General features: G+C 40.6%; 1 protein-coding gene across 7 annotated transcripts in view; it reads right to left on the bottom strand.

Annotated features, from left to right (window-relative positions):
* The window catches only part of CFAP92 (cilia and flagella associated protein 92 (putative)), a 126,687-nt gene that overhangs the window by 54,169 nt on the left and 55,993 nt on the right, over window positions 1-16,525 (bottom strand). For all 7 annotated transcript variants that reach the window (XR_011426778.1, XM_070237185.1, XM_070237187.1 and 4 more), the window contains one exon: window positions 9,981-10,885. Coding sequence is in view for 6 of the 7 variants with exons in the window: in XM_070237185.1 (XP_070093286.1) it covers window positions 9,981-10,885 (905 nt within the window). In the remaining variant the exon portion in view is untranslated. The remainder of the gene's footprint in view (window positions 1-9,980; window positions 10,886-16,525) is intronic.

The following is a 16,525-nucleotide window of genomic DNA, read 5'->3' as shown; positions in this document are numbered from 1 at the left end:
CATAATGAAAAAGCGACCTACTTAATGGGAGAAAAATATTTGCAAATCATATACCTAACAAGGAGTTACTACCTAAAATATATAAAGAACTCACACAAGTCAATAGCAAAAAAAACCCCAAAGAATCTGATTAAAAAATGGGCAGAAGATTTGAACAGACCTTTTCCCAAAGAAAACATACAGATGGCCAACGGGTACCTGAAAAGATGCTGAACATCACTAATCAGGGAAATGCGAATCAAAACTACCTGTTAGAATGGTTATTACCAAAAAGACAAGAAATAACAAGTGTTGTCAAGGATGTGGAGAAAAGGGAACCCTTGTGCACTGAAGGTGGGAATGTAAATTGGTGCAACCACTATGGAAAATAGTATGGAGGTTCCACAAAAAATTAAAAATGGATCTATTATATGATCCAGCAATCCCTCTTCTGGGTATTTATCTGAGAAAAACAAAAAACTAATTTGAAAAGCTATTTTATAATAGCCAAGATATGAAAACAGCCTAAGTGTCCATTGATGGTTAAATGAATAAAGAAAATGTGTTGTACACACACACACTAGAATATTATTCAGTCATAAAAAAAGAAGGAAATCTTGACATTTGTGACAACACACATGGACCTTGAGGGCACTATGCTAAGTGAAATAAGCCAGACAGAGAAAGATAAATACCATATGATCTCACTTATATGTGGAATCTAAAAACAAACAAACAAAAACCCAAACCAAGCTCATTGATACAGAGAACAGATTGGTGGTTGCCAGAGGTCAGGGGTAGGGGATAGGCCTAATGAGTGAAGGTGTCAAAAGGTGCAGATAAATGGTAGAAAATAAGTGTCATGGGGATGCGCTGTGTAGCATGGCAACTATAGTTAATAATACTATATCGTATATTTGAAAGTTGCTAAGAGTAGCTCTTAAAAGTTCTCATCACAAGAAAAAAATCTGTAACTCTGTGTGGTGAGAAATGTTACCTAGACTTCTGTGGTGATCGTTTCACAATATCCACAAATACCAAATCATTATGGTGCACACCTGAAACTAATATAATGTTATATGTCGATTATACCTCAATAAAAAATAATAAAGGAAAAAAACTCAACCTAAACCTTATACCTTATACAAAAATTAACTGAAAATGGATCATAGGTTTAAATGTAAGTTATGAAACTTTTGGAAGAAAATACTCAGGACGTAAGGCTTTATGAAGAATTCTTAAACATGGCTCCAAAAGCATAATCTGTAAGATTAAAAAAAATCAATAAGTTAGACTGCATCAAAATTTAAAACTTTTTCTTTGGAAAAGACCTTTTTAAGATGATGAAAAGACAAGCTACAAAGTAGAGAAATATGATACACTAACCACATATCTGACAAAGGTCTCACATCTAGCACATATAAAGAACTCTCAAAACTCAATTTTGACACCAAGTAATCCAATCAGAAAATGGGCAAAGGACATGGAGAGACATCTCACCGAGAGGATATGCAGATGGCACATAGCAGATGAAAAGGTTCAACATCACTAGCCACTAGGGAAATGCTAGTTAAGATCACAGTGAGATATGACCACACTTATTAGAGCAGCTGAAGTAAAAAATACTGACAATATCAAAAGATGGCAAGGATGCAAAGAAACTGAATCTCTCCTACATTGCTAGTAGAAATGTAAAATGTTACAGCCACTCTGCATAATAGCTTGGTAGTTTCTTTAAAAACTCAATGCAGGGGGCCAGCCCCATGGCATAGTGGTTAAGTTCAGCACACTCTGATTCGGTGGCCTGGGTTCATGGGTTCAGATCCTGGGCACCTATAGCACTCGTCAGCCATGCTGTGGTGGTGACCCACGTGCAAAATAGAGGAAGACTGGCAGAGATGTTAGCTCAGCGCTAATCTTCCTCAAGCAAATAAAAGAGGAGGATTAGTAACAGATGCTAGCTCAGGGCTAATCTTACTCAGAAAGAAAAAAAAAACCACAAAAAAAACCCCTCAACGTATTAGTTTTCTATTGCTGTGTAACAAATTACCACAAATGAGCAGCTTAGGACAATTTACTAGCTCACACAGCTCTGTAAGTCCAAAGCCCTGCACCATGTGACTGGGTTATTAGCTCAGGGTATCACAAGGCCGAAATCAAGGGGTCAGCCAGAAAGAACTCTGATCTGGATGCCCTGGAAAAAAAATCCACTTCCAAGCTCATTCTTGTTGCTGGCAGAATTCAGTCTTTTACTGGCTACTTGCATTCCTGGACATGTAGCCCCCTCCAACTTCAAGCCAGCAATGATGCATTGAGTCCTTCTTGTGCTTTGAACCTCTGACTTCCTCTGTCTCTGACATCTAGACCAACCATAGAAAACTGTGTGTTTTTATGGGGCTCACCTGATTAGATCAGGCCCACCTTCCTATCTTAAGGTGAATTGATTTGGGACCTTAATTGCTAGAAAATCCCTTCACAGCAGTACCCAGATTGGCTGAATAACTGGGAGAAGGTGTGTGCACACCATAGGCAGGAATCTTGGGGGCCATGTTAGAATTTTGCCTGCCACACTAAACATATACTTACCATACAACCCAGCAGTCATACTCTCCGGGGTACATCCCAAGGAAATGAAAACTTTTGCCCACACAAAAATCTGTACATTATTGTTCATAGCAGCTTCATTTGTAATAATCGAAAACTGGAAACAACCAAACTGTCCCTCCATAGGTGGATGGTTAAATTATGGCACATCCATGCCATGAAATACTACTCAGCAATAAAAATGAGCAAACTGTTGATGCACAAAACTCAGGGTGTTACACTGACTGGAAAAACCAACCTCAAAAGGTTATGATTCTATTCATGTGTAACATTCTCCAGATGACAAAATCATGGAAATGGAAAATAGATTGTGGTGGTGTAACAGTTTTGTATCTTCATTGTAGTAGTGGTCACAAAATTCACTTTTTTTTGTGAAAAAGTGGATTTTTTTCCAACACAACACATTGTACCAATGGCAATTGCCTGGTTTAGATATGGTTGTGTATAGTGTATCAATATAGCTGTTGATAGCTATGTAAGATGCAACCATTGGAGGGAAGTGGGTGAAGGGTCCATGGGACCTCTCTGTAATATTCCTTAGATTTCCTAGGACTCCATAATTATTTCAAAACGAAAAGTTAAAAACGTGCACAGGTTTTTCATCCAGCTGGAGTTGAGTTTTTTTTTCAGGTATGAGGCCTTCTTGAGGATTTCTTGTAAGGGGTCTTGTGGCTCCCTTAGCTTATGTTTGTCTGGGAAAGTTTTATTTCTCCGTCATATCTGATGGATATTTTTGCTGGAGAGAGTATTCTGGGCTGAAAGTTTTTGTCCTCCAATGATTTGAATATGTCATTCCAGTCTCCCCTAGCCTGTAAGGTTTCTGCAGAGAAATCTGCTGAAAGCCTGATAGGGGTTCCTTTGTAGGTTATTTCCTTCTGCCTTGCTGCCCTTAGTATTCTTTCTTTGTCATTCAGTTTTGCCAGTTTCACTACTATATGCCTTGCAGTAGGACTTTTTACATTGACATATTTGGAGATCTGGCAGTGTCTTCCATGTGGATTTCCATCTTCTTCCTTAGGTTTGGGAAGTTCTCTGCTATTATTTCTTTGAACAAGCTTTCTACTCCATTCTCCTTCTCTTCTCCTTCTTGAATACCTATAATTCTTATGTTGCATTTCCTAATTGAGTCGGATATTTCTTGGAGACTTTCTTCATTTCTTTTTAGTCTTAATTCTCTCTCCTCCTCTATCTGGAGCATTTCAACATGTCTATCTTCGATTATGCTAATACACTCCTCTACAGTGTCCACTCGAGCATTCATGGAATCCATATTTTGTTTTATGTCTTCCATTGTGTCTTTCATCTCTAATATTTCTGATTGATTTTTCTTTATAGTTTCAATCTCTTTTGTGAAGTAGCTCCTGAACTCATTGAATTGTTTCTCTACCTTTTACTTTGTTGACTGTTTTGATGATAGCTGTTTTGAATTCTTTGTCATTTAGATTACATATTTCTGTGTCCTCAGGACTGACTTCTGGGTACTTGTCATTTTCTCTCTGGTCTGGAGATCTAATATGTTTGATATTACTAGAGGGAGTGGCTCTGTTCTTTCACATCCTGGCATCATTTGGTCATAGTTACCACCTATTGCCAGTGGGTGGGGGTCAAGAGCCATATATTCTGAGCCCTCCACTTTCAGCCGAAATCCCAGGGGCTGGAGCTGTGCTGAGTGGGTGGGGGGAGGGGTGCTTTCTCATGCATGTTCTCGGGGTTTTCTCCCTCTGCTCTCACTATCTGCTCTCCTGGGGTGTTGGTTTGATACAGTCACCCCCCCCCCCATGAAAGCTTTTGCCCTGGTAGAGGGCTTCCCTCTAGACTGCAAGGGCCCTCGGGAGCCCTTGATGTTCCCGTGAACAAACGTCCCCTCCCCTGTTCCTTCCCTCATGGATCCTCCCGCAGTCACCACTGCAGTCTTTAAGGGGAAGGAGTGAAGTTTTCTCTTACCCCGTTCCACCTCCTCTGAGGGGGACTCCAGGCTCTCCACCCTCCGTCCTATGGCTGCGTGGGTCTCTCTGACGTTTTTTGTGTTGTGTTTGGATGTCCTCTGTTGGATTACAGATTTTTTTGTTGTATATTGGAGGGGAGAGATTTCTGAGACACCTCACTCCACCATGATGCTGACGTCACTCTCCAACTGGAATTGATTTTTGTGAATGATTTGATGTAGGAAATTATTTTCCCTTTTTCCTACAGATAAACAATTACCCCAACACCACTTATTGAAAAGTTTATCCTTTCTTCACTGAATTTTTTTTTGTCCACTAGAGGAATTTTTAAATTGAGATATAACTCACATGTCATACAATTAACTCATTTAAAGTATATAATGCAATAGTTTTTAGTCTATTCACAGATACGTGCAACCATCACCACAATCAATTTTAGGACGTTTTCATCACCTAAAAAAGAAACTTTGTACCCCTTACCTATCACCCCTATATCCCTACTCTCTGATCTACAGCTCTGAGTATCCACTAATCTACTTTCTGTCTCTACAGATTTGCCCATTCTGGACATTCCACACAAATCAATCATATAATATGTGGTTTTTGTGACCGACTTCATTCACTTAGAATAATGTTTTCAAGGTTCATCCATGTTGTAGCGTTAACAAGTATCTCATTCCTTTTTATGTCCAAATGATAGTTCATTGTATTTATATACCACATTTTGTTTACTCTTCATCAATCAGTGGACATGTGACTTGTTCCCATGTAATGGCTGTTATGAACAATGCGCTAGTTCAGTGTGGACATATGTTTTCATTTATCTTGGGCGTTTACCTAGGAGCAGGGTTGCTGGTCACACAGTCACTCTGCTAAATCGTTTAAGGAACTGCCAGGCTGTTTTCCAAAGTGAGTCCACCCTCTAACCCCCACCAGCAGTGAACACCCATCCTGACTCCTCCACGTCCTCGCCAGCACTGGTTATTATCTGACTTTTGATTCTAGTCATCCTGGTGGGTGTGAAGTGGTATTCCATTGCATAAATTCACCCTTTTAAAGTGGGGCCAGCCCGGTGGTGCAGCAGTTAAGTGCACACGTTCCGCTTCATGGCCCGGGGTTCACTGGTTTGGATCCCGGGTGCAGACATGGCACCACTTGGCAAGCCATGCTGTGGTGGGCGTCCCACGTATAAAGTAGAGGAAGATGGGCACGGATGTTAGCTCAGGGCCAGTCTTCCTCAGCAAAAAGAGGAAGATTGGCAGCAGTTAGCTCAGGGCTAATCTTCCTCAAAAAATAAAAATGAAAAAAAATAAAGTGTACAATTCGGTGATTTTAGTATATTCATTTCCCACTGATTTTGCAATATCAAATATTTTGTATGTAAAGTGACCACTTATGTTTAGGTCTGTTCTGAGTTTTCTACTATATTCCATAGGTCTGCTTGTCTGTCCCTGAACCAATACCACACTGTCTGAATCACCAAAGTTTTTTTTTATTGAGTTCATTTCAGTTGTATGTTATTTCTTGCCTGTCACCACATAAGTGCTCCCCTTCACCCCCTGTGCCCACCTCCCACCCCCCTTGCCTTGGTAACCACTGAACTGTTTTCTTTGCCCATGTGTATGTTTATATTCCACATATGAGTGAAATCATCTGGTGTTTGTCTTTCTCAGTCTGGCTTATTTTGCTAAGCATAATTCCCTCCAGGTCCATCCATGTTGTTGCAAATGGGATGATTTTGTCTTTTTTATGGCTGAGTAGTATTCCATTGTGTGCAATTTTATTTCTGGGCTTTCAATTCTCTTCCATTGATCTGTGTGCCTGTTTTTGTACCAGTACTGTGCTGTTTTGATCACTATGACTTTGTAGTACATTTTGAAGTCAGGGATTGTGATGCCTCCAGCTTTGTTCTTTTTCTCAGGATTGCCTTAGCAATTTGGGGTCTTTGGTTGCCCCATATGAATTTTAGGATTCTTTGCTCCATTTCCATGGAGAATTTCATTGGGATTCTGATTGGGGTTGCATTTCATCTGTAGATTGCTTTAGGTAGTATGGACATTTTAACCATGTTTATTCTTCCAATCCCTGTGCATGGAATCTCTTTCCATCTCTTTATGTCATCATCAATTTCTTTCAGTAATGACTTATAGTGTTCATTGTATAAGTCCTTCACCTCCTTGGTTAAATTTATTCCTAAGTACTTTATTCTTTTAGTTGCGATTGCAAATAGAATGATATTCTTGAGTTCTCTTTCTGTAAGTTTGTTATTGGAGTATAGAAAAGCAACTGATTTTTGTAAGTTGGTTTTGTACCCTGCAACTTTACTGTAGTTGTTAATAATTTCTATTAGTTTTCCAGTGGATTCTTTGGGGTTTTCTATATATAAGATCATGTCGTCTGCAAACAGAATTTCACTTCTTCACTCCTTATTTGGATTCCTTTTATTCCTTTCTCTCATCTAATTGCTCTGGCTAAAACCTCCAGCACTGTGTTGAATAAGAGTGGTGATAGTGGGCATTCCTGACTTGTTCCTGTTCTCAGGGGGATGGCGTTCAGTTCTTGCTCATTGAGTATGATGTTGGCTGTTTGATCACCAGAGTTTTATAATGTCTCGGTATCTACTAGAGCAAGTTCTCCCATCTTGTCCTTATTCAAGAGTGTCTTTCTTTTAGGCCTCTACATGTTGATGTAAAATTTTAAAACAGCTTTTCAAGTTCCACAGTTTTTTAAAAGTTGGTATTTTCAAACTGAGGTTGCATTGAATCTATAGATCCAATTTGGGGATAATTGACACTTATAATATTGAGTATTCCAATCCATGAACATGGTCTGTCTCTTCACTTATTTAAGTTTTCTTTAATGTTTCTAAAAGTTCTATAATATTCATGACAGAAGACTTTCCTTTCTGTCGAATTTACTCCTGTGAATTTCATATTTTTATGATTTTTTAAAGTGTTTCTTTTAAAAATTATTTTGTGTATGTAGATGGTATTCAGAAATTCAATGATTTTTACATTAATTTTTGTATCCAGAAACCTAATTAAACTATCTCATCTGAAAATATTTTTGGTATTATTTTTTTTAATTTCTTGTAAACTTTTTAATTTATTGACATAGTTTAAAACACATTTCAATGTCTGCAATATCTATAGTTATATCTCAGTAATTTTCAGGCTTTCTTCTTTTCTAATACAAGCATTTAAGTCTATTAAATTTCTCCTAAATAATGTTTTGACATCAAGCAACAAATTTAGATAATATACTATTGTCATTATTGTTCAGATCAAAAATGTCTAATTTCCATTACAGTTTCTCTTTGACCCAGGGGTTATTTGGAAGTATTTGTTAATTTCCAAGCATATGAAATTTTTTTCTCGTTAATGATTTTTTTTATTTCTACATAAATTGAACTGGGGTCAGTGAACATATTTTATATTATTTCTTCCATTGGAGAAAACTTTTCATTGAGATATAATTCCGATACCATATGCACCGAGTTAGCCAAACTGCAAAGTTTGAGAGCACAGTCCCCCAAAATGCCCTGACCTCTGACACCAATTGCCAGTTTGGGGATCCCTAAAACTACTCTCAGGTTTGTCAATTTGCTAGAAGAACTCACAGAATTACTAAAAGCTGTTATGCTCATACTCAGGGCTTATTACTGGGAACGAATACAGATTAAAATCACCTAAAGGAAGAGACACATAAGGCAGGGTCCAGGATCGTTCTGAACACAAGGCTTCCATTGCCCTTTCCTCATGGAGTCAGGGTGTGCTGCCCCGATGACACTGACGAGTGACAAAGCGCAGAATAGCTCTCCCAAGCCTTGATGTCCAGTTTTACTGAGGGTCCATTACAGAGCCACGATTGGTTGACTGCCCACACAGCAATCTCAGCATCCAGGTCAACTGACACTGCCTGACCGGAAGCTTCCACCCTAAACCACATTGTTGGTCCTTCTGGTACGGCCACCCTCCATCATTTGACTATCAGGTGAGGCTGGTCACATCCTAAGATCCTGTGTGGAAAGCCCCCAACCTGAAAGAAGACAGTCCTATCAGGTCTGACACAGATCACCTCCCAGAAGCCAAGGGCAAAGGCCAGACCTCTGTTGGGCAAGGCCCAATTCTTTACCACACACCATAAAGTTCACCCTTTTAAAGGTAAAATTTAGTGTTTTTTTAGTATACTCACAATGCTGTGCAAACATAAACACTGTCTAATTTGAGAACATTTTCATCACCCCAAAAAGAAACTGTACCCATCAGCAGTCACTCCTCACTTCACCCTCAGCCCTCCCCTGAGAGCTTGGCAACCCCTGTCTACTTCTATCTCTATGATTTGACATTCTGGACATTTCATATAAATGGAATCATATAATATGTGCCCTTTTATGTCTGGCTTCTTTTACTTAGCATAAAGCTTTCAAGGTTAGTCCATGTAGAAGTATGTGTATCAATATTTTATTTCTTTTTCATGCCTGAATATTATTCCATTGTAGGAATATATCACAGTTTGAAAAAATACATATATATCACATTTTGTTCATCAGTTTATGGAAATTTGGGTTGTTTCCACTTTTTGACTATTCTAAATAATGCTGTTATGAACATTCGTGTGCATGTTTTTGTGGGGACATGTTTCTAGCCCTCCTGGGCAGATAACTGGCCATGAGGCCAGCTCCTCACCAGTTTCTCCTGGCCCATCAGCACAGCAAGACAGGCCCCCGCAGCACTGCACTCCCCTCCTGTGTGGACAGACTCAACTTCTGGACTCCCTGGAGATGCTGTCAGCATCCGGGTCCTGGGGCATCTGAGCTCTGAGGACAGAGAAGGAACCTGCCGACTAAAGGAGGGAGGTCCCGTTTACCCAAACCAGGCTACTTGCAAATCATGAAAGGAAAAGAGAATTTTCATGTCACCAAAACTAAAGAATGGAAGGACCATGAAGGGCCACTTGCTCCAGAACCAGACGCTTTAATTGCCTCTACAACGCCCCCACTGAGCGGCCAGCAGTGGGTCCTGAAGGCCTCCAGGAAAGGGGAGCTTTCTGTAGCCTAGGCAGCCCCTCAGGCTTCAAAATAATCAGATGTGCCTTACTGGGCCGAGTTGAAATCTATTTCCATATTAGGGCCATAGAGAACATTCTCCTCCCTCTTAACTGAGTTGGCCCCTCAGAAGTCTGATGGCAGGACTCATTTTCCTGAGCCACCTTCTCTTCTATATACCCCGAAAGTCTTCCCTTCAACCAAAGGCAAGCCACTTTTCCTGTTATCAAGTCCAGTTACCGAGCCCTGCAAAGCGTCTTATACAAACCCCAAGAGGAACTGAACCGGCATATCCCTCTCATAGACGAGAACACTGAACCTGAGCTTGGCCTGGAACGATCTCTCCACTCACTCAGCATCCAGGTGCCATCACTTCTCCATGAAACACAAAACAAATCACCTACCGCCTCTGGTGGCTCTCCCACAGCCACTTTAAGCCTCGGTCAGCCAAGCCTTCCAGAATGAGGAGGTGGATCTTGCCATCCAGCAGGTGGAAGCCTGTGAGCACATCCAGGTCCTGCTTCTCCTGGATCCTCACCCGCATCTTAAACCCTGACAGGATCTGCTGGATGGTCAGGATAGGGTAGGAGTCCAGGTCGAGGGCCTTGGCATTGATCATGGCGACGTCCTGCAGCAGGCTGTACAGGAGGATCTTCCTGGAGCCGAACACGAAAATGATCCGACCAAACTGGCTGCCTGTGAGGTCTGGATCGGGGGCTTCGGCCCTGGCCCGCAGCGGCACGGCGATCTCCACCCGCAGCTTGAGCAAGGAGTTGGCCTCTAGGTAGTTGCCCGTAGGCATTGGGCCGTGCTGGAGGCCGTCTATGGGAGCCCGGAACCCCACAACCTTCCTGCTCGTGCTGTCCCGGCCGCCACAGTTTGTGGGCTTGGGCTGGCAGTTTTGGATGGGGACAGCCAGGTTCAAGTACTTGTGGCCAAGAAGGAGGTCAGCAAAACTGACCTGGGCAACCCCATAAGGGTCCCACATCTTATTTTGGGATTCAAAGGGGTTGTTCTCTGTCTCTTTTGGAGAGATGAGAGACTGGAGGTTGAGGTATGAATCCAGGGGGTCCTCCCCAAACAGAGTGGGCTTCCGGGAATACTCCTCTGACTTGCGGTCCCGGTCGTGAACTTCCACCACCATGGGGGGGCCCTCCAGGTATTCCCTCAGGTCACTGGGGTGAATCGCCCCAAGGAAGATGACATTGACATCCTGGAAGTAGATGTGGACTCCATGGGGCTGCCCCTGAGTCTTGTGGATTGGAGTCCTGTGGAACTGGTACCTGCAGTACACGGGGCTGCACAGCCTCTGCGAGAGAGAAAGGTGACAGCAGGTCACTGGCTGCAACAGCAATCACTCCTCCTCCCCTCTAAGGGAAGGCTGCCAACACAGGGGCTCAAATCCCAGGGCCAGACTCACTACCTGCAGCCCACGCCTGGGTGTCCTCCCCACAACACTGCGTGAGAGCCTGCCCTGCACGGTCATTCCTAGGACTGGGCGGCAAGCGTGAAAGCACCACGATGGCGGTGGCACCAGACGAGCCTCAACAAGTGGGAGGCACTGTTTCCTCCTCCCAGACTGTGAGCACCAGGAGGACAGGCGACGTGCCTTTTTCACATGTGTATTTCTAGTTCTGAGCCCAAGGCAAGGCACAGAAGAGGTGGGAATAAGTGGTTTTAGGAAAGGTGATCCATATTTTCCAGACACCCATCTGGAAGGTTGGCACAGGCTCACCTTCAGCATGTTAAGCACCCACACAGAAAGCTGCCACATGGTGAGATGGAAAGGAGAGGCAGAGCTGTTTTGAGGCAGAAAATAGGGAACTTTGCATGTTTTAACCTTAGTGCTAAGATTTTATAATAAAGAGCTAATCCTTACGCAACTCTGTGGTTCAAATTCATAGTCTTAAGTGTCCTATTTCCTCTACAATGAAGCTGACAATTTATTTAAAAATAATCCTGGATTGGTAGTGCTCCCAGGTACCTGGCAGAAGTAATTAAGAAACTTTTCTGAGGGGCAGTCCCATGGTGTAGTGGTTAAGTTTACTTGCTCCACTTTGGCAGCCCAGGGTTTGCAAGTTCAGATCCTGGACATGGACCTACACACCACTCATCAAGCCATGCTGTGGTGGCATCCCACATACAAAATATTGGAAGATGGGCACAGATGTTAGCTCAAGGCCAATCTTCCTCACCAAAAAAAGAAAGAAAGAAAGAAAGAAATCTTTCAACTTAGGCCTCAAGGAATTCCCACAAAGTTCCACTGAATATGAGATCACAGTAGAAATCACAAAACACCTAAGGGGAAAATGTAGTACTATCAAAATCAGATGCATAAAGGCATAAGACATCAGAATGAGCAGATACATAAAGTAATATATTTTTTAGGTTAAAAAATACAAGAATATCATCAAGGTCAAATGTATTGTAATTGTACTTACTAGCAATGAACAATTTAAAAATGAAATTTAAAAAATATCACCTATAGTAGTAGAAAAACATAAAATACTCAGGAAGAAATTAAATGGAAGATGTGTAAGACTTGTACACTGAAAAGTATAAAACATTGCAGAGAGAAATGAAAGAAATACAGAAATTTTCATGGCCAGGAAAATGCAATTAATTCTAGATGAATCATAGACCTAAACATAAAAGCTAAAATTATACATCTTCTAGAAGAAAACATAAGAGGGTATCTTCATGAACTTGAAATCATGGGAAAAGATTTCTTCGACAGGACACAAAAAGCACTAATCATAACAGAAAAAGTTGATAAAACGGACTTCATCAAAGACTCTATTAAACAAATTAAAGTCAGGGGCCAGCCCAGTGGCGTGGTGGTTGTTTGCATGCTCTGCTTTGGTGGCCTGGGGTTTGTAGGTTCCGATCCTGGGCATAAACCTATACCCTGCTTACCAAGCCAGGCTGTGGCAGCGTCCCATATACAAAACAGAGGAAGATGGGCAGAGATGTTAGCTCAGGGACAATCTTCTTCACACACACACACAAAATTAAAGTCAAGCCCAAGATTGGCAGAAAATATGTACAATACATATATATCTGACAAAGGACTTTTTTCCAGAATATAAAAAGAACATCTACAAATAAATAATAAAAAAGAAAAAAATTAAAAATAGTAAAAGAAGAACATTCAAATCTGGCTAAATGGAGTAAGCACACCCCACCCTGCCTTTCCCAGTGAATGCAACTGAAACCCCTAGACAGGATGTGTGGAGCAGCCATCAGAGGCCTCTGAAAAGTGAAAGGTAGTGGGTGGATTGAGGAAAGACCAAACTCACAGTACAACTGACCTAGCAGTGAGTTTCCTGGATTTTATTTTCCTCCTGTATGTCACAGACTGGACTCAAAGGAAGCCTGGATCTCAGAATTGTGCACCAGAGCAAGCTCTAAGAGAAGCCCTCTCTTTCTGTTCCAAGGAATGGCGGGGGGCCTCTATGGGACAGAGAGGGTGGGGTGAAATCCCCTGATTTTTTCTCTCCTGGCCCTGCCCTCAGGCAAGTTCAAGTTCTAAAGCTGCAATCTGGTGGCAGTGGCAGGTTCGCATGTTTGGATCCCTGGCACGGGCATACTCCACTCTTCAGCCATGCTGTGGAGGCATCTCACATAGAAAGTGGAGGAAGACTGGTACAGATATTAGCTCAGGGCTAATCTTCCTCAAGCAAAAAAAAGAGGAATACTGGCAACAGATGTTAGCTCCAGGTGAATCATCTTCACACACACAAGTCTAAGATATCCAAAATTAATTGACATACAAAGAACCAGGAATGTGACCAATTATGAAAGGGAGAGACAACCAAGAGATGCCAATTCTAAGGTGGGACTCAAATATTGAAATGATCAGATGAAGACTTTAAAACCACTATTATAACTGTGCTCCAAGAAGTAACAGCAAACACTCTTGAAACAACTGGAAGGTAGCCAGTATCAGCAAATAGAAACTACAATGAAGAACCCAATGGAAATTTTAGAACTGAAAATAAAATAACTGAAATAAAAAATTCACTAGAGCCCCAAAGAACTAAATGGAGATGGCAGAGGAAAGAGTAAGTGAATTTGAAGATAGATCAATATGCAGTCTGAACACAAAGAGAAAAAAGATTGAAAATTAAAAAGTAAACAGAGCCTCAGGAACCTGTGGGACAATATCAAAGTTCTAACATTTGCATCATCAGAGTCCCAGGGGAAGAGGAGAAAAGATATTTGTAGAAAAAAATATTTGAAGAAATAATGGCTAAAAATATCCTAAATTTGGTAAAAGGCATGAACATGCAGATTCAAGAAACTGGGTCAGTCTCAGTCAGGATAAACTCAAAAGAAACACACACCCAGACACATCCTCATTGAACTGGTAGAAACCAAAGACAAAGAGTGTGTCACCAAAGCAACCAGAGAAAAATGACGCATTACTCCTGGAGAACAACAATTTCAATAACTATGGATTTTTCAACAGAAACTATGAAGCCAATACAAACTTGAATAGAATGTTTACGGTGCTGAAAAACAAAAGAACTTTTCCCCCAGAATTCTACATCTAGTGAAAATACACTTCAGGGATGAAGACAATACAAAGTCATTCTCACATGAAAGATAACTATCAAAGAATTTGTTGCTAGCAGACCACAAAAGGTTACTACTGTATGATTCCATTTATATGACATTCCGGAAAAGGTGAAACTATAGACATAGAGAACACATCAGTGGTTTCCAGGGGTGAGGTGTGGCAGTGGAGTTAACGAGAAAGGGGCAGTGTGAGAGAAGGACTAGAGATCACAAAGTCGTGTGAGAAAACTTCTGGAGTGTTGTGAATAATGTATTTCAGTGAGAAAATATTCTTAAAAACTTAATCTCCATCTCACTCCAAAAAAATCTCAACAAAAGGATTAAACACCAGATTAGAAAATGTCGAAAAGAGAATTAGTGAACTAGAATACAGAGCTGAATGGATTACCCATGTTTACACACAAAGAAAAAGATATCAGAAATATAAAAGGAAGGCCAAAAGAAAATGGAGGCAAATGTAAGATCTAACATATATCTAATTGGAGTTCCAGAAGACAATTATAAGTGGAATTGAAGAGAGGTAAAAATAGAAAAGATAAGGACAGCGTATTCTTAAGAACATATCAAAGACATGAATTGTAGGCTGAAGAGGCATGAGTCACAAGAATAATGAATAGAAGAAACGCTCACCTACATATCACAGTGAAACTTCAGAACACCGAAAATAACAAAGTGATCTTGAAATCAGCTTGAGAGAAAAACAGCTTATATTCAAAAGAACAATTAGACTGAAAAGAATAAAGAAAGCCTGAAGAAATTGAAATAATATTTTCCAAATGCTAAGAAAAGATAACTTTCAATCTACCTTTCAAGAACAAGAGTGAAATAAAGATATTTTCAGACAAACAGAAATTGAGTTTGCTACCAATACAAATGGCCAACAGGTACATGAAAAGATGCTCAATATCACTAATCATAAGGGAACCACAAATCAAAACCACAATGAGATATCACCTCACACCTGGGAGAATGGCTATTATCAAAAAGACAAGCGATAACAAATGCTGGTGAGGATGTGGAGAAAAGAGAACACTTACGCGCTGCTGGTGGGAAAGTAAATTGGTGCAGCCTCTGTGAAAAACTGCGTGATGATTCCTCAAAAAATTAAAAATAGAACTACTATATGATCTAGCGATTCTGCTTCTGGGAATATATCTGAAGGAAACAAAAACACTAATTTGAAAAGATATATACACCCCCAAGTTCATAGCAGCATCATTTACAATAGCCAAGACACGAAAACAACCTAAGTGCCCATCAATGGATAAATGGATAAAGGTACATACATACACACCAATACACACATGTCACATCTTCTTTATGGAATAGTATTTAGCCATAAAAAAGAAGGAAATCCTTCTATTTGCAACAATATGGATGGATCCTGAGGCATTAATGATAAGTGAAAAAAGTCAGACAGAGAAAGACAAACACTGTATGATCTCACATGAGGAATCTACAAACAAACAAACTCATAGAAAAAGAGATCAGATTTGTAGTTACCAGAGGCAGAGGGTGTTGGAGGGGGAGTTGGATGAAGGGGTCAAAAGGTACAAACTTCCAGTTATAAAATAAATAAGTACTGGGGATGTGATGGAGAGCATTTTAAAAAAGATAACAGACTTCCAGTAACAGCAGAACAGATCATCAGAACTAATCTTCCTGATAAAGACAACCAGAAAAAGTAGACAAAATATCCAAAGTATTTCCTTAAAGTCATTGGAAATTTATAAAGATAGTGGAAAAATTAAATTCCTGATCCAAGAGCCTGAAGAAGAAAGAAATCCAGAGACCTGAATCTAGCGTTTGGTACTACATCTGCCAATTCCAGAATAGATTTCTGAGAGGCTGAGCATCATTTTGGATTCCAAAGACAAAAAGATGCAAGCCTCAAAGAGGAGACACCCAGGGCAGGAAGTGGCTAGCTGCCCAGCTCCAGGTTTCTAGATCTGGGCCCTACTAAAAAGCACCCTGTTTATCCTAAGAGTTCTCATCACAAGTATCTCTATGAGAAGATGGATATTAACCAGGCTTACTGTGGTAGCTGTTTCGCAGTATACGTGGGTCAAGTCATTAAGCTGTCCACCTTAAAGTTACACAGTTCTGTATGTCAATTAGATCTCAATAAAACTGGAATTTGATTAAGCCCCCAGCACCTGACAGAAGAAAAAAAAATCTTCTCTGAAGGAAGATAAATACTAGCCTTCAAATTATTTCTATAAATTATTTTTCGAATACAATGTCAAGTTCAGAGAGATAAACAGGCATACTAAACAAGACACCATGAATAAGAACCAGTAGAAACAACAGATCATATAAACAATCTGACAGGCTCCAGATATTGGAATGATCAGATACAGACATTAAT

This window comes from Equus caballus, chromosome 16 (genome assembly GCF_041296265.1).
Source record: "Equus caballus isolate H_3958 breed thoroughbred chromosome 16, TB-T2T, whole genome shotgun sequence".
Taxonomy (NCBI): Eukaryota; Metazoa; Chordata; class Mammalia; order Perissodactyla; family Equidae; genus Equus; species Equus caballus.
Note: the sequence above shows the minus strand (reverse complement) of the source record. Positions and strands in the feature narration are given on the sequence as shown.